Raw genomic sequence first — 23,233 nt, forward strand, 5'->3', positions numbered from 1 at the left:
TTAATTCATGGATCATTCTAGAGTCTCATTTTGGAATTATGCTAAGAACATAATCCATACTCTACCACCACGCGTAAATATTATAACTTTGAAATAGTAAAGAAAAATATATACCAATATTATCACACGTTTTTTTAATAGTTAATTTTAGTGATGCCAATTTGGACGGGTTCAATCCAATAATCATAGCCCATAGTAAGTAAGAGGAATTTTCTTCAAAAAAAAAAAACAGCTAAGCAGATAAGCAAAGGCATTAAACGACATATACAATCATCAACAACTAAAAATTAAAATTAAAATTAAAATTAAATAAATAACACGCCTAACCTCGTAAAACAGGACCACTACATTTTGTCAATATCAATTACCACTCACAACCCGCCACGTGGTACTCAAACCAACGCCACCATCACCTTCTTTTTTTGACATCATATTTCTTTTCCCTTTTTAATTTATTTAATTAATTTTTGGTTTCCTAAAAATAATAAACAAATCCCCTGACATTCTAAAATTAAAAACTTTTCACAAAAAAAAAAAAGAAAAGAAAAGAAACCTCTCCATTAATTTAACACCTTTCAAATTTACTTATTCTGAATTCAAACATTAATTGTCCAATTTAACAAAAAAATAAGTACTGCTAATTTTGACAGAAAAAAGGGAAACGACTAATATATTTTCTATTGCCTTATAATATATACAATTAATTTAAAACATAAAAAAAATGGACGCTTGTTGGAAAAAGGATAGCATGGATGGCTAATGTAATAAGTAGTACTATACCTCCAATTTGGGGACCTCCAGGCTGTCACCAAAGATATTTAGTAATATTTTAATGCAATTAATATAATTTAATACCTAATAATTATATATTATTATACTCACTTTTTTTTTTAATTTAAAGAAAAAGAAAAAAAGATCTTTAATTCTCATTTTTGTCCCTTTTCGCCGTTCCTTCCTTTCCTTTTCTTTTCTTTTCCTTCTCTTCCCTTTAATATTCTTACACATTCTCACCCCTCAATATTTTCCTTCCGTCCTTCCTTCGGCGTGAAGATTCTCTCTCAGTTTTTCTTTCCCTAATCTTAATCAATTCTTTGCTTTCAATCAGATCCCCAAATCAACCATCATCCTCAGGTATAAGTTATTACAATCTCCTTTATAAATTTTCTCCCAGTTTCTGTTTGGTTGGTGAGAAAAAAAATAAGTCTTTTTTTATAGATCTGTAATATTTTGTTAATATTTTGTGCAGATCGGTCGCTCGATTCGATTACGACATCAAATATATATAAGAGATGGCGGAAGAACATAGATGTCAAGCACCGGAGGGCCACCGCCTCTGCGTGAACAACTGTGGCTTCTTCGGAAGTCCGGGAACCATGAATCTCTGCTCCAAATGTTACAGAGATGTTTACCTCAAGGAGCAACAAGAAGCCTCCATCAAAACAACGGTTGAAAACTCTCTCTCCGCCGCTGCAGCTTCTTCTTCTTCTACCTCATCGTCTTCGTCTTTGCCTCCCCAGCGTTCCACTTCGTCCTCAACGTCGGAGTGTCAGATCGAGGTTTTCTCTGCGCCGGTGGTGACGGTGCCGGCTCTGGCTCCGCCGGTGTTGAAGTTACCAGAAGTCGCAGCGGAGGTGGTGGTTGCGCAGCCGAATCGGTGTTTGGTTTGCAAAAAACGAGTCGGGTTGACCGGGTTCAAGTGCAGGTGTGGGACCACGTTTTGCGGGGTCCATAGGTACCCGGAGAAACACGGGTGCACCTTCGATTTCAAGAGAGTAGGAAGGGAAGAGATAGCCAGAGCGAATCCGCTGGTCAAAGCTGAGAAGCTGGACAAGATATGATTCAATCTGGACCGTCGAAATCAAATTTGGGGTTTTCTAGAGAAATCGTTTAGGTTGATGGACGGCGTTGATCATAAGCGGTTATTCAATCGTGGGGCTATGATCACGTATCTGAGATGGTGGAAGATAATGATCATATATATATTATATTAGATTTGTCTCTGTCTGTCTGTCTGGCTCTTTTTTTTTTTTTTTAATTAACTTTGGGAATAAGGTTGGTTATTTCAGTGGGCTTGCATTGTATAAATTAAAAAAAAAAGTTTAAAAAAATTAAAAAAAAAGTGTTTGGGATTTAAAATCTCTAATTCAATTCCGTGTAGATTCTTCTATTTGAGTTTGAAGCTTTTTATCAATTTGAATTTGGACGATCAGTTGGCTCTTTTCATTTGGTGAGTGCTTTGTTATTGTCTTTTGCTATTATTTTGATTTTCGTGTAAACAGTTGAAACGACTGTCGTTTTTGTTTGAAGGGGCCTTTGTCGTTTATTTGAGGATCATTGTGTTGTGGGTGGTGAGTTCTCTGATAAGGTAATCATACATTGTTTGCAATGGCCAAAATATTAAGTTTCGATATAAATTAGGACAATTTACGGTTCAACTTTTTAAACATTACTTCGAATTACAATCACTTGATAAAAACTCGACAGTCCAATTTAGGAATTTATAAAAATAAAAAATCGACAGTGAAGGACGATGCCATATCGAATTAATTCAATAATAGCCTATTCTAGAAGAATAACTCATATAATAGTTGAAATATTAAATTTGACTGATTTTCGACAATTTTGGTGTGCCACTCAATTTGAAGCTTTAGACGGTTGTATAGTTCTCTCATATATCGATAATCGATCATACTAATTTAAAAATATAGTGAAAAAATACTTATACTATAATATTATAACAAATATAACTGATTTTTATATTCATAAAATTAGAAATAATTTCAATACTAATCTCTTCCGTACAGCAATTTTCTTTGAATATCTTCCTAGATTTAAATAATAACTATAACTGATTTTGAAATAAAAAGTTGGTCGATGTGATTATGGGAAAATAAAAAAATGCAAAGGTCTTATTTGACATTGTTTTCTGTTTTTTTTGTTTTCAAAATTGTGTTTTCAGAAATGAGAATAAAAAATAATTTTTGTAGTTTTAAAAAAACATGTGTTTGATTAATATTTTCTAAAAATAATTTTTTAGATTTATTTCTTTTAACAAAATCTTAAATAAAAAATTAATAAATATATTTACAAAGAGAAAAATCTTTTAACAATTTGTAATAAATAATAAGATTAAAGTAATGTGAAAGAAAAAGAGATGAAAAATAATGAGAAAGAAGTAAGGAGAGAAATTTTGAGGAAGAAAAATTGAGAAGAGATAAATTGATGCAAGAAAAAAAAATGAGAGAGAAATTGACGAGATATAAAAAATGAGGAGAGGGAAAATGAGAATATATGAAGTGATGAGAGAGAAAATAATGAGATAATAAGTGATGAGAGAGAAAATAAAGAGATCAAAAGTGATGAGAAAGAAAGTGATGTGAGATAATAAGTGATAGATTTGTTTTTAGAACAACTAAAAACAACTTTTTGTTGTTTTTAAAATTTTTTGTTTTTTGTAATTTTGTTTTTAAAAATTGTTTTCTGAAAATAATGCCAAACACCTCTATTTGCTTTCAGAAAACAATTTTTATATTTTAAAAATAAAAAACAATTTTTTAGTTAAGAAGTAAAATTTGGTCTTTACATATAAATATATATTTAATAACATATGATATACTTATAGATATTACAATTGTGGTACAAAATATGTAAGTTGAGCCCCTTTTTTTTCTTCAGGAATAGTGATTCTTAAGTCGAATGCAACTCATAGAGACACTTCAAGCCACTGCATATTTAATCTTTGTTTTTCAATGCGGGTGACACATCCTTCAGCACAAGAGAAAATAGCATCGAACAATTCACATATAAAAAGGGGCCAATTACACCCACAAAGAAAAACAACATAACTTTACTTGAGCACACCTTACAACATAACATACATACATAATATATAATATATTTACAAAGAATAGAGGGTTGGGGTTCAAAACCCAAGGTTACCAAGCCCAAGGCCTAGGAGTATTTGGCCTCTTTACATATATTTTTGTTACGTTTAACTTAATTGAAATAATAAATAGCATTCAATACATTTTCATGTTAGATCACAAATAAATATTTTTAGTATGTGTATCAATATTACTTATGTTAGGGTTCGATCCAATAATTACCAATTTGCCAAGCCTAAGAATAAGGCAAATTGTTTTTGTATGTAAGGATTGAAAATAAATAGAGGTAATGTGATTTTTATTATTACTTAATCTAACTTATAAAAATACATACATATTCATATAAGTAAATAAGAAAAAACATTATAACTTATATATAGGTATCATGTGTTGAGATTATTTACATACATGGTGAAATTGTTTAGGCATGAAGAGGTGCAAAAACAATAACGATTTCACAAAAGTCAACATGTCAAAGTTGACTTCCGGTATAGACATTTCCAAAATGTCTATTTGGAGTATATAAGAGTACCCAAGAAGTTTGAGAATATTTGGGGATGTTATTTTGAGACAAATTTTGGAGTGCAAAGTCAGAGGCATCGGCGATAGGTCGCATGGCCTTTGAAAAATAGTCTGAAACGGTCTAGGTGATACATCGCTTGGGTTGTACGTGCATGTCCGTATAGTTACGTGTTTTAGCTTCAAAACTTAAATTTAAATGCTCTAATCTCATTGATTGAGTCTAATGGTCATATACTATTTAAAGAGTTGATAGGAGTTAATTGGTGAATTGATCACACATCTCTCTCTCTTTCTCTCTAAAGGAAGAACTCCCTCTCTCTCTCTCTAACTTTCAAGATTACTAGTTTTCTCCAAGATCTTCATTAAGAAAGCTTGGCTTGTAAGAAGATCCAAGACTTGTGTATCCCAATATCATTCCATTGTAGTAGCTTCAAGCATTTCCATAGAGAATGTTAGGAATAGAGATTTTTGGACAAAAAAATCTAGGTTTGTGTCAAGCCTTGCAACTTTTGTGTTTCACATAAAATCATAGCTTTGTGATTTTATGTTCTAAGGGTTGTTCTTCAAGAAATGTGTACTCTACACCTTGATCTCTTTGTGTTTATGTAGTTTGTGTTTTACTATCATTAAAGTTTGATTATTTGTATTTTTTGTCTTGAGTTGTATCACAAAATAAAGGTTGTTCATGGCCTAACCCCCAACAATGAAAAGTCTCTATCTCTTAACCTTTGTTTTGTGTCAAAGTTTGTATATCTCTAAAGGATTTTTGCGCTAGTGAAAGTTGTGGAAGAAAGCTCATCAATCTCAGCCTTCAAGTTCATGTCTCAATATCCAGTTAGACTAGATAGGTTTGATGGCTCAAACATTATAAGGTGGCAAGACAAGATCAAGTTTCTCCTCACAACTTTGATGGTGCACTACATTCTTGACAAAGATTTGACGACTTTGAAGCCTTCAAAGGATGATGATTCTCAAGAAGTGATCAAAGAAAGGAAGAAAATGGAAGATGATGAACTCATTTGTAGAGGCCACATACTCAATGCTTTGTCGGATCGTCTCTATGGATTCAATGTGTTTTGTGAGATGCATGGTATAATACATGAATGTACAACCCTTTATATACCCCAACAAAATGGTATAGCGGAAAGAAAAACAATAGAACATATGTTGAAATGATTAATGCTATGCTATTACATGCAAATTTGAGTTTTGCGTTATGGGGGGAAGCCTTGCTTAACACTTGTCATATTCTAAATCGGATTCCTCTAAAGAAGAATCAAATTTCACCATATGAGATATGGAGAGGAAAGAGGCCCAACCTAGTGTAGCACCCAACATTTTCATAATACATTTTGATATAAATCAGAGTTTTCAATACATAAAATGCAAAAGTTACAAATTTAAGAAATAGTAATGAAAAAATAGTGTTTAAAGCATGATTTTATGTTATTAATGAGATTAAAGGGAGAGAGACTTGAGTAGTCAAGTATTTGACCCAAATGCCTTATAATTTTAATTGGGGAGTTTTATAAAATTAAGAAAGTTTTGCAAAATGGCTTATTTGAAAAGAATTTTAATATTTTGGGTCCAAATGTGATTTCAAGAAAAAAAGGCATCAGCCTTATTTATCCCGTAGCTCTCTCTCCTCAAAATTTTCTTTTTCTTTCTCTCCCCTTCCCTTCCTCTCTCTTTCCTCTCTGGTGTGCTACTGTTGCCGATGACGAATAACCACTTTACGACCGCCACATATAGACACGCGCTTGACCAGAATGCGCAGAATCCTGCGAACTATCACCGATTAAGCACCTCAATCAGTCAATTTAAGTTCAGCCACCAGACGACTTCAAAGTTGCGATCTTGCCACCTTGAACATCTGTTAGCTGATCCGTCACTACCATCGCGATCTTCGTGTTGGGGGCTTCCAAACCCAATAAATTGTTCCCACATATACTATATTTGTGTGGTGGGTCCACCATGAGCCATCGCGATCCACCGTAGACCGACAGTCGAAACTTAGTTTCAAGGTTCCGGAGTTTGTTATGAGCTTCAGAAATCATCGTTTAACTCGTTTTGAAACCCCGATCATTGTGGTATAATTTCTTTGACCAATATATTGTGATTTAAGTGTGATTTATGGTTAAACTATTATTTAACAGTTATTATGGTGTATTTATATTTTGGTTAATATTTGAATACTAATATAATTAATATATTATTTTCATACAATTATTGATATTTGTAAGAACATTGAATTTTGTAGAGATTATATTTATTCTATCAATGTGAGATTTTATGGCTAATTAATACTATATTTATATTATTATCATTATATTGATCATTACAATTTTATGTTAAAAATTGATTTCTTTTAATGAAATAATTATTTGCACAAATTATTTTATGTTAAAAATATATACATTCGCATACATATTGTTATTGAGGTATTTTGTTATTAATGTTATGATAAATGTAATGTAGAAAAGTTATTAACATTATAAAGATAATAAATATTATTATCATTTATGTGGTTTCTAGTATTGTTGATATAGACTATCAATAGTGTATATTTATGATTTTGATAGAATTTAATAAATGATGTACCTTGAATATGATTTGTATGGATTTGATTGATTGACTATTGGTGAGTAATTTTAAAATAAGCTAAGAACCTAAGGTAAGTAAATTTCACATTTTGTGCTTAAGTGTGAGATGCATGACTACACTGATTGTGTATGTCTGATGAGTTAAGTATGGGATGATGATGCCTATGATGAGTATGTGATGAATGATTATATGAGTTATGTGTGGTATGAATATCATAATGGGTTGTATGACATATAATAGATGAATTGTGTGATATGTGAAAGTTGTCTTAATTTGTTAGGTTTGATCTGAGTTATGTGCAAGTATGTGTTCTCATGTTGATGAATATGTGGATTGCCTTCTATGTTCATGATTTTGTTACCTGTTATGATATATGAAGCCTTTAAGTTTTTAGGCTGGAAACCTTAGACTTGAGCCATAGCTCTACGTTAAGGTATAACAATGCCACCAACCCAAAACTTCATATATTGTGACTAAAGATGTTTTAAGTTATATGAGATGTGATACAGTGCCTTGATTGAATACCACCAAACATGAATCATGAACATGAACATTGGCATTTCAGCATCAACATCAACATGTATGCATGGCATGTACAGTTTGTTGAGATTGTTTAAATATAATGTTTACACGTTGAGGTACAAAACACTTAACGATTTTCACTTAAAGAGAAGTGAAAACATGAGATTATGTATAAGGCATCTAAAAATGACTTTTATGAGTCTAAAGTGATACAATGAGGTATCCAAACATTCCCAAAAATTTTGGTAGCACTTGGAGCAATTTTAGGACCATTAGAGAGGTCCAAAGTCAAAGGGGGGGGGGGGGGGGATGTGTTGCCCCTTAAGTGGCGTAACATCGCCAAAATGCGAAGGGCTTCAAAATCCTAGTAGTGTTGTATCGCCTGGCCAGTCTTTTAGCATCGTACAATTTATGTAAAATGCTCCAAATGATGTGTTTTAAATTCTCTAGTCCTAATGGTTAGACTAATGATGACACCTACACTATATATATATATATTTATATATATATATATGAGTTATTAGAGTTGAAAAACATTGATCACACTTTAAAACTCTCTCTCTAGTTTTCATAGACCAGAGTTTTCTCTAAGAAACTCATCAAGCTTTACTTGACTTGCATGAGCTTTAAGGCTTGTTCAATCTCAAATCTCATTCTACTTAGTTGAAGCTTCAAGCAATAACGGAAGGCTTGGAATAGAGATTTTGGACAACAATATTCTTATTGCGTATAAGCCTAAAAAGTTCCCAAAGTTTGAAGATTCAAGTTGCTCAATACAAAGGTTGTATCTCTCTGACCCTAATCTTGTATTTTGTAATTCTATTATGTTTTCATTGTTAGTATTTATGATTAAATGTATCTAATTTCATCTTATCATCATTTAATCATTTAATTTCTTATATTCAAGATTAACATTCATATGATGAACATGTTTATTTGATTATCAAGAGTTGCATTCATACTTTGAATTTGGATCTTGATTAACATCTAGGATTTGGAATATTGTATCATTTCTATTATTAATTGTTGATTTGCAAAGAGTAAAGTCATATATTCCCAACAATCAAAATCTCTATTTCTAATTACTTTCATTTTTTTGTTTTTCATAAACAACAATGAAGGAAATTGGTTCATCTTCTACAACCTTCAAATCCTTGCTTCAAGATTTGGTTTATGTTGAACACATAACCATGAAAGATCAAGGAATGTTCAATTTGGATATGCTCTACATGAATGTGGATATGGATCCAAAGTCTTCTTCAACAAATGATGAAACAACTCAACGAGATTACATGCTTAAGGAGATTGGTATCATCAAATTCCTTATTTGTAAATGTGTAGATTTCAAGAATTTGAATGAAATGTGTTTGCTGCCATATTTTTGAGAGTTTGAGATCATTGTTTATATTAACAGTACAATGGTGAATGTTAACAAACAATTCAAGGATTATTGTTGTACTTGTTTTGTTTGTAAAGTTATTGATCATCATGTGAGATATGATAATTGTAAAGTTAACCAAAATGAGATTAGAGTCAATACAATTGATGATGAGATCTTTGTGACCTTAATTGAATTTAATGCATTTGATGGGGAATGTATAATAACCCTAAAGAGAATTGACATAGTTTATGCATGTAGTGATGAGACTAATGCAACCTTAAGAGAAGGTGAACATGTCAATGCAATTGATGATGAGATCATTGCAAGAGAAAGTGAAGATACTAAGGTCATTCCATTTGATGTTGAGATCATTGCAAACCTAAGTAAAAGTATCAATGCCAATGTATTTTATGTTGAGGTCATTGCAACCTTGAGTGAATTTAATGCAACACAAGGAAAGGAGCAAGGATGGTGGTATGGTACTTGTGCCACCATTCACGCAACCTATGATAAAACTCTTTTCAAACCTTTGAAAGTGAAAAGGTGGGACTTGAAGTCCAAATGGGAAATGAAAAGAGGTCCAAGGTACTTGGAAATTGATGCATTGATGTGTTATTCACTAATGGAAAGAAAGTGACCTTAACTGATATTTTCTAAGTTTTCGATATGACTAGAAATATTATGAGTTGAAGTCTATTGAGAAAATCTGGTATCGAAATAGAGTTTGAATTCGGTAAACTCACTTTGACTAAATTGGGCACTTTTGTGGGAAAGGGTTATGCATGTGATGGAATGATCAAACTTTGTACTCTTGATAATGACAATAATGATATGACATCTAAATCTTGCAATGTGGTTAATTCTAATTCTATTACTTTGTGGCATAATAGACTTGCTCATATAGGTTATAGCACAATTAAAAGATTTGTTAAATGTGGATTGATTAATTGTGATATGAATGAGCACGATAAATGTGAAATATGTGTTAAATCTAAAATGGTAAAGAAACATGTTCCAAATTTTGATATATGTTCAAACTTGTTAGATTTAATACATAGTGATTTATGTGAATTGAATGGCGTGTTGACTAGAGGAGGAAATAGATACTTCATGACTTTTATAGCAATGCCTATAGGCTATTAGATTTGGAGTCTAATGTGATAATTGAATCAAGAAAAGTGGAGTTCTTTGAGAATATGTCATATTGTGATAGCAATTCTCAAGAACTCATAGGTGTTGGAAAATCTATTAAAGATAAAGATCTAAAAGTTGATGAGCAACCTATATTGCCTCAGAGAAGCCAAAGGCTTAAAGAGTTGGGATCAAATGAGACATGTTCTCAAGTGGAGAAACTCTACCTAGTAGAGGAAACCTTAAAGAAGTCACATGGAAATTTCCTATGGCTCTTCAAGTTGAGGATGATCCCAAAACATTCCAAGAAGCAATGTCTTCGAGAGACTCTGCTTTTTTGAAGGAGACAATAAATGATGAGATTGATTCAATTATTTTAAACCACATGTGGGAATTGGTAGACCTTCCACAAGGTTCAAAACTAATTGGGTGCAAGTGGGTATTTTAGAGGAAATATCACATCTATGGCACACTACAAACCTTCAAGGCAAGATTAGTAGCCAAAAGGTTTAAACAAAATGAATGAATCGATTATTTTGACACGTATGCACCGGTTGCTAGGACAACCACTATAAGAGTATTATTTGCCTTATCATCAATATATAATCTTTATGTTTATCAAATGGATGTCAAAACGACATTCCTAAATGGAGAACTCGATGAGGAAATCTATTTGGAGCAATCAGAGGGTTTCGTTCTAAGAGGAAATGAACATAAAGTGTGTAGGCTTGTTAAATCATGATATGGTTTAAAGAAAGCATAAAAAAATGGCATGAAAAATTTGATCAAGACATAATTTCAGATGGGTTTAGACACAATAATGCAGATAAATGCTTATAATATAAGACTTGTGATGACTATGTCATCTTGGCATGTCTATATGTTGATGGTATGTTGATTTTGAGTAATGAGATGAAAGACATGTTGACTGATTTTTAGCCAACTGATGCGGAGTCAAAATAATTAATGAGAGAGCTTTCAATTAGACAATCAATGAACTATAAATGACCCAAGAACCTAGTAATAATGAGCAATAAATAGTAAAGAACACCAGGATTTATTGAGGTTCAGCCCCAAAGATTGGTAATGATCTACGTCCTCTTAGATTTGTATTAATCTTGAAGGTTTACACAAGATCACAAGGGATTACAAGTTGATTTCTATATGCAAAAGACAATAAAGTATGGCAAAATCACTGCTAAGTACCAAGCCAAGCTGCTTGGTATGTCCTTAGTGCTGGTTGGTAGACTATTTTTCTGAACCCCCTCCACTATGGTGGAGGGATTGTATTTATAATACTCTGTTGGCCCAGGGGTTGCACCTTGAGCATAACTCATGGGCAAATATCTCTTTCTTCTCACAAGTAGTTGCTATCCTATTCTTCAGGAGCCTTCACCAAGTTTTTAGGGATGTTAGGCACATTTTGTGGGTGGTTGGGCGATTCCTGCGTACTGTGATCGGTGAGTGTAACTGCTTCCTGCCGACCAGGTTTACCTGTATGTCGCACCGACCAGCCGCTCTTTGCCAAGCGTACTGAGCAGTGATTTGTCGCATATCCTGTGGGTATTTATTGATCAACTTGTCGGGAGGTCTGCCCAGTCTATTCCACGTGTCCAAGCTTAATGCCACGTTAGACGTGTCAATTTTTGGGATAACATTTGCCCCTCAAGTTTGCAATGGTGGTAAGCAGCATGGAAACTCTTGTTCTGCGGACCATACCGTCTAGCCTGGTCAGAGGTACACGCCCCTTATTATGTGGCATAACATCAGGTGTAGTTAATTGACTACTATTTCCAAGTAATAACCTTTCAGTTTTCCCCGCATCTTTTTGATACCATAAAGTGTCATAATAGTCCCCCACTTATTGTACCTTGTAGTTACCAAAAAGTGGCTGATGTACATGGCGGCTGAGGCAAAGTGATTGGAAGGACCTGCTGATGTGTCTGGGGAGTCGTGCCTACAACACTTGAAGAGATGACCCATCAATGTTGTGAGAGGAGAGAAGGTGCTGCACCTGTCTCATAAAAAGTCTCCCCCATCCCTGGTACCACTTTGCCTTTTTTCTTTTCCAGGCATTACCCATATTCAGAACTCTTCGATCTCCAAACTTCCACACTGACCACTGTTCAGTCGTGCTTTGCCGAAGCTCTTCGTATCGCGCTTGTTCCAGCCGCTTTCTACTAGTAAGTATTCCATTTTCCCTTTTGTTATTCCTGTAACTCATGCAAGATGTTCTCTTTTTTCTTTGCATTTTTTCATTGTAACTGTGAGTAATTTTCTTGATGAATCCATAGATTTCTTGAATGTATGTTGATTGAATCCGTAAATAGATGACTATTTTGAGTGGCTTTCAACCTAGATAACCTTTTTGAACCTCTGATTTTGTAAAACCTGGGTTTTAACTTCCTCTTTTTGTTGATTTACGTTCGGGGTTCTTGAGAAAACACGAAGAACGCCACTAAAAAACTGTTTTGGGGAAAGCCTTTCACTTTCTTGGGTTCCTTTGTTTTAAATCTGATCTACCCTCTGTTCGGCATGCTGCTTTGTGTTTGTTCTAGGCTGGTCAGTATAACCTATGACCTCTACTAACCAGCACTGTTCGGTGTTCTTGTGTAGTGTCCTAGAAATTTTATTTGGCTAGATAGTAGTAGTAGCTAGTAGTAGTTGGTAGTAGGTTAGTTTCTGTGGATTTAGGTTCAAGCCGGGACTTAGTTGGAAACTCATAGCAACAGTTATGGATTTTTTAAGTTTAACCTATAGTTTAGAAATATTAATTATAACATAAGGTTTGATTAATATTGCTGGTCCTAGAAATATTATTTATTATAACCTAAGGTTTAGATATAATTTATAAGAGCATGACACTTGTCATAATCATGTTTATTAGGGATTTAAGTATTTTTGATGAATAATTTAATTAAAAGAAAGATCTAGAAACTCTAGAACCTTCCATCAACTGTTAGAATCACGTTTTGACTCAGTCAAAGCTGTTTAATCAATTCAAAATATGCTGAAAAAGTGCAAATACGTGTTTGATATATCAACGTATGCCGATATATCGCAGCTATAGGGGCCGATATATTGCCTACGGGAGATACAGAAAACACGTTGACTTCGCATGAATGAACGAACGGGGCTCGGGAAAATGGTCTAGGCGATATATCGCCCAGGTTAGGCAATATATCGCCCCTGGTGTTATTTTTTTTTTGAAAGTTTGGGACTTTAAATTTAAAAATAGCCTTAACCACTTAGACCTGCCTTTGAACGATTTTGACTGAGTTCTGGGCATCTGTTGAACAAAAATTCAAATCTTTTTCATTTTATAATAATTTATTTATTAAAATTAAAAGGGGTTAGTTTCACTCCTTGAACTCTATAAATAGGACCTAGTATTCAACCATTTTCTTCATTCTTCAAGCATTCTTTAGAGCCTCCAAGCTGCTAAGTTCACTATAGAGAGAAACACTTGGGTTTTGGGATAAAAGTTTTTCCAATCTAAGCTTGTCTAAACACTAGGGAAGTTAGATATAGAGTTATTTCAACATTGAGGTATATATCATGTCATAAGATCATTCAAGGTATTCTTATCCTTAAGTTCAAATTTTCATAGTTCTTTAGTTTTCTTTTATTTTCTTTCAGATCCTAATTCTTGTTTATGATTCTTGGCTAGGTGTATAAGTTTCTTGAAACTTAAGGTTCTTTTCGGTAAGTTTCTACTTGTATGGTTTAGTTTTCTTTTCATATATTTTTCTTTAGAAACTCATGGTTTGTGCTGTTGGTTTTTAGGAGTGTTCCAATTCCGTTCTTGTTCCCAAATATCCCGGTTTTTGGTAAGGAAAATAGGTTAGATTATATGTGTTTGTATGTTTATGTTATGATATGTATATGTATAAATATGTTTTATAGTCATTTGGCATATGACTTGCTTAGATAGCAAGCCCCAAGAATTTTTATCATTTTCATGGTTTAGAGTTATGATTTACCCTACCTCAATTAGTAGACAGAAGACCTAGATGGATATCATATACTATAGTTGTGATCTAACCTACCTCAATTAGTAGACAGAGGACCTAGATGGTTTTATCATATACCATGTTAATTAGTCAATGGCCATTAATATTGTAGTCCTATATGATATACATTTTTATAGTCATATGTTTTATAGTATATTTATGTGATATAGTCTTATGTTTATGATTTATGGTATATGTAGATTTTCCTTGCTGGGCATTAGGCTTATTCCTTTATTTTTAGAATGATGCAGGAAAATAAATATGGAAGGCGGGAAGGATTCATTGCAGCCTGGCATGTGTGTTGAGGATGAATGGACTGTGAGAAGATCGAGGATGACGTTGTTTAAAGTCTCTTAAATTATGTTTTGATGTATTTCCGCATTTAGTACTTAAATAATTAAAGTTTATGTTATATGTTTTATAAACAATGGGATCCCATACCATATCACATCTTATCATTTTATCTTATTTTGTATTTGGTACAATATTTTGGGTTTTAAATAAAGTTATGTTATTTCTTATGTATGTATTCAAATTAGTAGCTATGTCATAGTAGTTTTTTAATGGTCTGAGGTCTTAGAAATAGTCGTCTCACCTTTCCCTTTTTGTTGTATGCGCAGAGGGGAGGTGACCACCGAACTGTGTTGTAAGACATCATTTGAAACGACCGATGGCCCGCATGAAACACACTAACCGTGGTACAGAGGAAGAAGACCCCCATGTGGCACACCGTGCCACCACTAGGGTCACGCAAGGGGTCCCATCTACAGAGGAAGAGCCAAGCTCTTTAGAGCAAGAGGGGGAACTTGAAATCGATTATGCCATGGAGACTATACCAAGGCTGTCCTTAACCTTCCTCAGAGACAGACAATGCCCTCCTGTATGTAGCTCTGAAGAGCACGATTTCTGACAAGCATCTCCAAACATCATAGAGCACTTCCATCTCAGAGATGTTTCCATCTTCAAGCCTATTGCTATACATACTGCCGAGCATCCTGGGGCTCAATTCTGTGCCCGGAGTAGATTCCATATGAACACGGGCGCAACCCTTCCTCTTCTACCATACTTTTATAGTGTGGAGATTATTTAGGGCTTTGCCCTACCCAAATTAGTCCCAATGGCATCTGGTTCCTTTCAGCCCTTTATGTTTTGTACCAATCATTAAATTGGCCAAAACTGACTGCACATGAGATAAACTATCTCTGTGACCTCAAATCTAGCCCTCGACAAGGCAAGTCGAGGTATTTTTACTTTAGCCACCGAGACTCCAACATTTATTTATCGAATATCAAAGGTATTTCCAAGGTTGGGGATTACGCCAACCAATATTTTGTCACATACAACATCTCTGGTAATCACCTGTCCTTCTATCATAATGGTCCCTTTAGCTAGCCGACCCCCACCAAAGAAATGGAGATAAGGGCCAGAAAACTTGCTACTATGGATCCTTGGGACAAAGATCTGGTGGCCCTGACTACTGCAGAAAGACTTGTGTCCGTTGGGCTCTACCCTGATCCCAAGATGAGGGCCTACCAAGCTATTGCCTAAGAAACCTTCGTTCATTTCTAAATCTCCTAGTTCGCCACCCAGCAAGAAGCAAACTAGAGCATCAATCCCCCCGTCCAGACCCTGCGTGGCTCACTGAACCAGGAGTTCGGCTGGAGTTGTCATAAAGGAGCCTGCCAAGCATGGCACTCCCAAAGCTGCCATCACCCCTAGTTTGGCAAGGGCAAGGAGGCTGCAGTAGAGTATATAGACTCGGACTCATCAAATAGGGATGGGGGTCTTTCGTTTGAGGCAGCCTACTGCTCGGGGGGAGCTGAAGAGGGTGATCTAACTCTCTTTCCACAACTTACTCTTACTTTTCTCCTAATTATGATAATTTTTTGTTTGTTTGCTTTGACCCTGCTCGATACTTTTGCTAATCCTTTGCTTTTATTTTATAGATATGTCGTCCGTATTTTTCAAGAAATTTGCTCAGAAGCACACAAGTGGTCCTAGTAGTGAGGATCCCCCGGCCAAGCGTCAAAAAGGCGACCCTCCTGTTGGAACTACCGAGCTGGTTGAGAAGACCCTTGATAAGGCCTCTTCTCTAAAAAAGGTGTCCACTCCATCGCACAAATCAGGAAAAGGCAAAGGATTATCTGTTGAGGACGGTATCCATATGGCTAGTGCACCGGAGTTGACCAGCCCGAGCAAAGCTCCCGATGGCACTATTGAGGATCCTGCCAAGGAGGTCCATGGGCCTTTGAAGAAAGCCCTGGCTATCCAGCAAGGACATATAAAAAGGGTGTCTACCTCCCAAACTGAATTCATGGATACTCTCAGTAGAAAATCTCTATAGCAAATCTCTGGACTTCAATTCTAGCACCGGTCTTCAAGATGTTACCAAGGTAAGTAATGAATTTGTTCGATCTCTGAGTGGTCTTTCTTCTCTTGTTACTTGTTATAAATTTCTTTATTTCATATTGCAAGGTACGCTGGCTCTTAGCTACGCTCATTACTGAGCCAAGGGGAGTGAGAAAACATGTAATAGGCTTAGTGAAAGAGTTTGAGGATAAAACTTCTCAGGTTGCCCAACTGACCGAGCAAGTCCAGCATCTTCAACATACCACTGTAACGCTCCACGTCACTATGACTGCTTCTTAGAATGACGACTGACCATGCAAACCAACACGAGTCTTTCCAACGTGCTTTGTCCTCACTCACATGCTTCCTGGGAAAACTTCCCAGGAGGTCACCCATCATAAGACTACTCCAGGTCAAGCACGCTTAACTTTGGAGTTCTTAAGTGATGGGCTATCGAAAAGAAGATGCATCTTGTTGGCATAGGTAGTACCCATCAATCCATTTATGCCATCTTCAACTGTGTAGTCTCATACCTACACAGTCTTAGAATCATCACACTTGACCTTCCCCAGGAGATGTGGGATTGCACAGTTTTTTCCTGGTCTTTCCCCCTGCGGATCACAGGATTCTGATTGTCACAACCATCGAGCAGATTACCAAGGAAAATGAGGGGCTCAAATCTTCTGCTGAATAGAGGAATCTCAACGTTAACCGGTTGGAAAGGAAGAATGAAGAGTTAAAGGAGAAGAACACTGCTAATGGGAGGGCCGCTTAGGAGGAAAAAGATAAGCTGGCAAAGGCTCTTAAGAAAGAGAAAATTGATAGGGCCGCTGACGCTAAAGCTTTGGAGGACTTTGGTATGAGCACCTTCTATGATTTCTGGGATTTCAACAAGGCGACAGACTTTAGTTATCTAGGAGAGGCCTATGATGAGGTTATGCGCTATTGTGCTGAGCGGGAGAAGAACAAGGCCTCGACCGTCCATGCCGAGAAACCTCCAGCCTCTGAGCTAGAATTTTCTGTGCCACCAACTGAGACGATCATCACGGCCTCTAAAAAAGATGTCCTGCCTTCTAATCCAAGTGTTCTAACTGAGGCCTCGACCCATATCGACCAGTCCAACAGCTTCCCTGTCGAGACCTCTGTCGTCAAATCTGACCAACAAATCTAGAGTGCTTGATTAACATTACCTGTTATTATATTTATATATATTTTTTATTGTTGCAAAGAAAAAGATGGCTGAGCCGAGCAACCATTAATATCGAGCAATCTTTTACTTTATCCAAAACAACATGGTTGAGCTGGGCAGCCTTTAATCTTGAATAATCTTTTTCCTTTTTAAAAAATGCTTCTCGTTTCAGCTATCTATATGATCGTACTTTTATTTTTCCTTGCTACTCGACGTCTACTGTATTTTGGAGCTGTGCGGCTCTGTGAATCAGAGCTATTCAATTTTTTCGAATGAGTTTTAAATAAAAAACTGTTCAACCCTATCTACAGAAAAAAAATTATGGCCCTTTTAGTTGCTTGGTACATACTGAGAAACACGCAAGCACTTTAACATTAATAAAAATTAATGTTTCTAAGTCCTTTTGACTACACGCTTTTCTCTCTGCTTGTCCATGTATGACTATGGTGCCCCCCAAGTGACCGAGTAGGATTCATAACTCTTAGGTTATCCTCTTGGTCACTTGCAAACTAACCAGAGCTGTTTGTAATAACCTGTTCAGGGATACTTGGGTTCACCAAAACCTACAAAGGTTTCATACACCATCGACAATCCATGAAATAAATCACTAATTAGCAAGATAATCATTGCAAAAGTAAGGCTTGTAAAAATGGACAAAAATCATGTCTTAGTGATTAAAAATTAACCATGAAAGTTGCGTCGCTACAATGTAGCTTATATTCATAAATATTAATTATGAAGGTGTTGCATAATTAATAGTACTAACTTAAGCTGGTCGGTGGTATGTGAAGTTCGTGCCTGTACCGGTCAGTCAACAATCACTCAAAAGTAATCTTTATTGGTAGTACTTCCTCAGGTATTCCCCATTCCAGTAACGGGGACAGGTACTAACTGGAGATCTTGGTCAACCGCGCTAGCTTGTACGTGTCGGGCAGTACTATCTCTGTGACCTGGTAGGGACCTTCCCAGCTTGGCCCTAGCACTCATGCTAAGGAATCTCGAGTTTTTGGGAATATATTTCGCAAGACTAGATCTCCCACGTCAAACTTTCATTCTGTAACTCTAGAATTGAAGTACTGGGCAACTTTTTGCTGGTGGGCAGCTAGGCGTATGTTGGACTCAGCCAGCAATTGGTGGTTACGATCTTGGTCGTACATCGTACGTCTGTGAGAAGATGGAATTATCTCGACTAGAAGCATTGCATCATACCCATACGTGAGTGCAAAAAGGGTATCTCCAATAGCTGTTTGCTCGGTAGTCCTATATGGCCAGAGTACTTCAGGTAATTTCTCAAGCCAATTTCATTTAATCAGTTCTAGACGCTTCTTTAGAGTGTCTATAATGCCCCGAAATCCCTAATGCGGTTTAATGGCTGGATTAGTAGGCTCGGAGGGCCATAACTGTTTAATTATGTCATCAAATGAATATATGCATGTTTATGTGAATTATATTATAATATGATGTTAAATGCATGCATGTGGGTCCACATTTCATGACAGGGTTATTTTGGTAATTTGGCCCGTTTAGGGCATAATTGTATATTTGTATGCATGTCGGTGATATATTGTTGAGACCACATTATAATGTGGGTTTGTTTGAGCTATTCGGCATGAGACGATCTTGGAATATTGATTAGCGGTCTAGTCATAACAGGTTTAAGTTCGAGGCTCGGGATGAGTCTCGGGGTGATTTTAATGATTAGAGCGTTACCGGGAATTAAAGAGTAACGGGATATAAATTATTGGTGTTTGAGACTATTGAGAATAGCGGGAATTGGAGAGCGTTAATTATGATTAATGAGATAGGTGGGGAAATACCAATTTTGCCCTTGGGAGCCTTTAGAAACTCTTAATTGACCTAGGGGTATTTTGGTCTTTTCACCCCTAGGATAGATATAAGCCATTTATGGCTGTAGAAATGAAGAGAAACATAGTAATTTCAAGAGCTTACCCGTACCTTCTTTCTCCTTCATTTTCTTTGTGATTTTTGAGCTATTATTGAGGATTCAAGCTTGGGAAGTAAACCTTGGGAGTTTGGGAGAGTGTTCCACCATTGAAGAGCATCACAATATGAGTTTGAGGTAAGTTTCTAGCCACTAGTTCCCTGGTTTGCTCTGTTTTAGTTTTAGTTTTCAGTTTTTGGTTTTGATGTGGAAGGTTGGAATTAATGGAAGTTTTGGTTGGTGTTTAACTTGGGTTTTGATGAGGGTGTGATGTAGATCAAGTTTAGGGGTTGTATTGGATGTTTGGGTGGTGTTTTGGCTTGGTTTGGAAGGTTGGTTTCAAGGAAAATCGCAAGGGAGGAAAACCAGAGTTTTGGCTGAAGTTTATGTTAGGTCGTGGCTCATGTAGGGTGCTGAAGGAGGCCACCTCTGTTTGAGGGGTGGGCCGCGGCATGGCCAGGGAGGGCCGCGACCCTTAGTGGCATTTTGGCTTGGGGATTCTAGCCTTAGGTCTCGGGATCGATCCTACGACCCGGTTTAGTTGGATTCGATGTCTCGGAGGCTAGGTTTTGGTTTGGGAACCTTTGTTATTCATTTTATTGATGGAATCCCATAATTGGTTATGAATAGGTAACCGCTAAGGGACAAAAAGATAGGTCGTTCTCAAGGGTCATTCTTATATTATATCTTGCTCGAACCAGAGGTAAGAAAACTGCACCCCATATGTGACATGCATGGTTGTTCATGAGGCATGTTGATTGTGTAAATGTAGACATGGGTTGATTATTGAATGCTTAGAAAATCTTGCTCAATTGTGCATGGTACTGACTAATTAGTCAGATTTGGCAAAGGTGTCGGTATCAACTGTGAAGCTGGGACTTATTAGTCAGGTTCGGCAGTGGTACTGGGCACTAGTCACACAATGCTAACTTATAAGTCAGGAACGACCTTAGCGTAATCAACGCAAGCCAATAAAAATTAGATCTAATCGATATCTGCATTGGATGACTCAAAGAGCATTAATGCCGGACCGACCTCAAGTTCGATGAATACTATAAGCGCTTGTCTAGCCAAAGGCTAGTCATTTTGAGCCATAGTGACTATTTAGTCGCATGATTGTGGGTGTTGAGCCCATGAGACTTACCCATCAGTCTCTCATCTATTTAAGCTAGTGACTTACCCAGCAGTCACTCATCTGTTAAGGCTAGTGACTTACCCAGCAGTCACTCATCTGCTTAAGCTAGTGACTTGCTTGTCAGTCACTCATTATGGTTTACCAGAACCTCAAGTGTTGAATCACTCATCTATTTAAGAGTTATAAGCTCTGTGTGATTATAATTATAATCAGTTGTCAATATCTATATGCATTACTGTGTTTTCTTGCTGGGCATTTGGATCATGGGTGCTATGTGGTGCAGGTAAAGGAAAAGAAAAGCTCACCTAGCCTTGAGTGGAGAGCTTAGGTGATGATGTGTACATATGCGGCCGCTTGACCACCATGACCAAGGAGTTCTCAGAGGAACTAGGGGGTTTACCCTATTTTTGTCACTTAGGTCGGCGGGTTTGTAAATTTGAAACAGTAATGACCATTTTGTGTTGTAAATAATTTGTAAAAGATTTTATGGGCCCATGAATAGTTATATGTATTTAATAAAATATATCCTTTCCTTTTTATTGGTTTTCCACCTTAGCCTGTTAATAACACTCAGAGCACGTTTTTAATCAAAGGACTCGGGTAGCGGGTCAAATCTCCAGTTCACCGTAACTGTACTGGGGTAACCAGGGCGATATAGTGTCTTTGAGAGTTTTGTTAACTGCTTCTACCTGCGCATTTGCTCGAGGGTGCGAGACTGTTGAGAAGCTTTTCGTGATGCTATGCTTAACACAGAAATCAATAAATAGTTGGCTGTCAAACTGGGTGCCGTTGTCGGACACTATCTTCTAGGGTAGACCAAATTTGCAGATTATATTTTTTTATTTCAAAGTCCAGTACTTTTCTAGAAGTGATGGTTGCCAGTGGCTCAACTTTCGTCCACTTGGTAAAGTAATTAACTGCCACGACTGCATACTGAACTCCTCCCTTTCCCTTGGGTAACCGACCAATAAGGTCAATTCCCCAAATAGCGAAGGGCCGTGGACTCTACATTTGAGTAAGCTCGTTTGGGGCTGCTCGAGGTATCTTGGTAAATCTCTGACACTTGTCACATCTTTGAACATATGTAAATGCATATTTGTTCATAGTTGGCCAAAAGTAGCATTGCCTTAAAATCTTCTTAGATAGACTTTGCCCCCAGCATGGTTCCCACAAAAACTCTCATGTACTTCCTCCAGCAATCGTCCTGATTATGTTTGGTTGACACACCTGAGTAATGGCATGGAGAAGCCCCTTCTGTACATAATCCCATCTAGGATTATATACCGAGTGATTTTCCTCATTAATTTTATGAATTCATTGCGACTATTGGGTAGGATGATGTGTTATAGATAAGTTGCAATTGGGGCCATCTAGGATGGAGTGTTGTCTATAAGATAGACTATTTCTGGCAGGTTGATACTTGGTTCCTCCAGTTATTCAATAAGGACTAGGTTGGCCTTGTCCATCACAACACTGCTGGCTAGTCTAGCCAGTGCATATGCCGTGGCATTTTGCTATCTTGGTATCTGTTGGATATTGTACCTCTTGAGCTAAGCAAGCAGGTCTTTGATCTTATCAAGACAGGCCATCATTCTTTCTCCCCGAGCAGTGTACTCACCGAGGATTTGATTGACAACCAATTGTGAATCACTGTATATGTCAAAGGCTTTATACTTTACTTCCCTTGCTAACCTCAGCCTCGCGATTAATGTTTCATACTCTGCTTCATTATTGGATGCTTTAAATCCAAAATGAAGTGCACAATGGATGCGTTGCCCTTTAGGATTGATTAATGTTAGAGCATCCCCAGACAACTGATTGGTAGATGAGCCATCGACGTGCAGCTTCCATACCTGGGGTTCTTCCTTGTAATGAACAGTACTGGTCACTGGGTGACCGGTGTTCTGTTCAGCATCTATATTAGGAAGTGGTCTAGACTCCTGTGAATGGACTTTCTCATCCATTTCTTCGTCTGTATTTGGTATACCAGTACATTCAGCTACAAAATATGCGAGAGCCTGGCCTTAAATTGTTTTTCGAGGCTGGTAAGTGATTTCATATTGCCCGAGCTCTATAGACCATTTTAGTAACTGACCAGAGGTGTCTGGTTTTAGCAGGACTTGTGTAACGCCCTGGATAGCCAAGACCATTACATTGTGTGTTTATAAAGTGCCAGACTTGCTAATCAAGTCATTTAAATACAATCGTGTTATTGAAACTATTAAGGAACTAGGGTTAAAAGCGTTTTGGTCTCAAAAGCCACATTTTCCATTAAAAAGTATTATCTGTTACATGGGATCCCAAAAATATTAAGTTCAAAGACCGTTTACAAAAGACTCAGGGTTTATATACAACCGGCCATGCTAAGGCAAAACTAGTAGTTAGGTGATCCCTGTCCTGGTCCACTCCTCGACCGTGGCGGTTGAATCGCCGGCTATGTACATTCCACCTCAGAGCTCTCCACCTCAGGCTTGGTCCAGCTTGCCCTTGCCTTTACCTGCACCACGTAGCACCCGTGAACCAAGGCCCAGCAAGAAAACACAACAACAACAGAGCATGAA

At 36.7% G+C, this 23,233-nt stretch overlaps 1 protein-coding gene across 1 annotated transcript; it reads left to right on the top strand.

Moving 5' to 3' along the window:
* Positions 1-954: 954 nt before the first annotated feature.
* On the top strand, positions 955-2,223 carry LOC133831327 (zinc finger A20 and AN1 domain-containing stress-associated protein 6-like). The gene is made up of 2 exons (XM_062261586.1): positions 955-1,131; positions 1,247-2,223. The coding sequence occupies exon 2, from the start codon at positions 1,290-1,292 to the stop codon at positions 1,836-1,838; it is 549 nt and encodes a 182-aa protein (XP_062117570.1). The 5' UTR covers positions 955-1,131; positions 1,247-1,289; the 3' UTR covers positions 1,839-2,223.
* The last annotated feature ends 21,010 nt before the right edge of the window (positions 2,224-23,233 follow it).

The sequence above is a fragment of the Humulus lupulus genome, chromosome 4 (genome assembly GCF_963169125.1).
Source record: "Humulus lupulus chromosome 4, drHumLupu1.1, whole genome shotgun sequence".
NCBI lineage: Eukaryota > Viridiplantae > Streptophyta > Magnoliopsida > Rosales > Cannabaceae > Humulus > Humulus lupulus.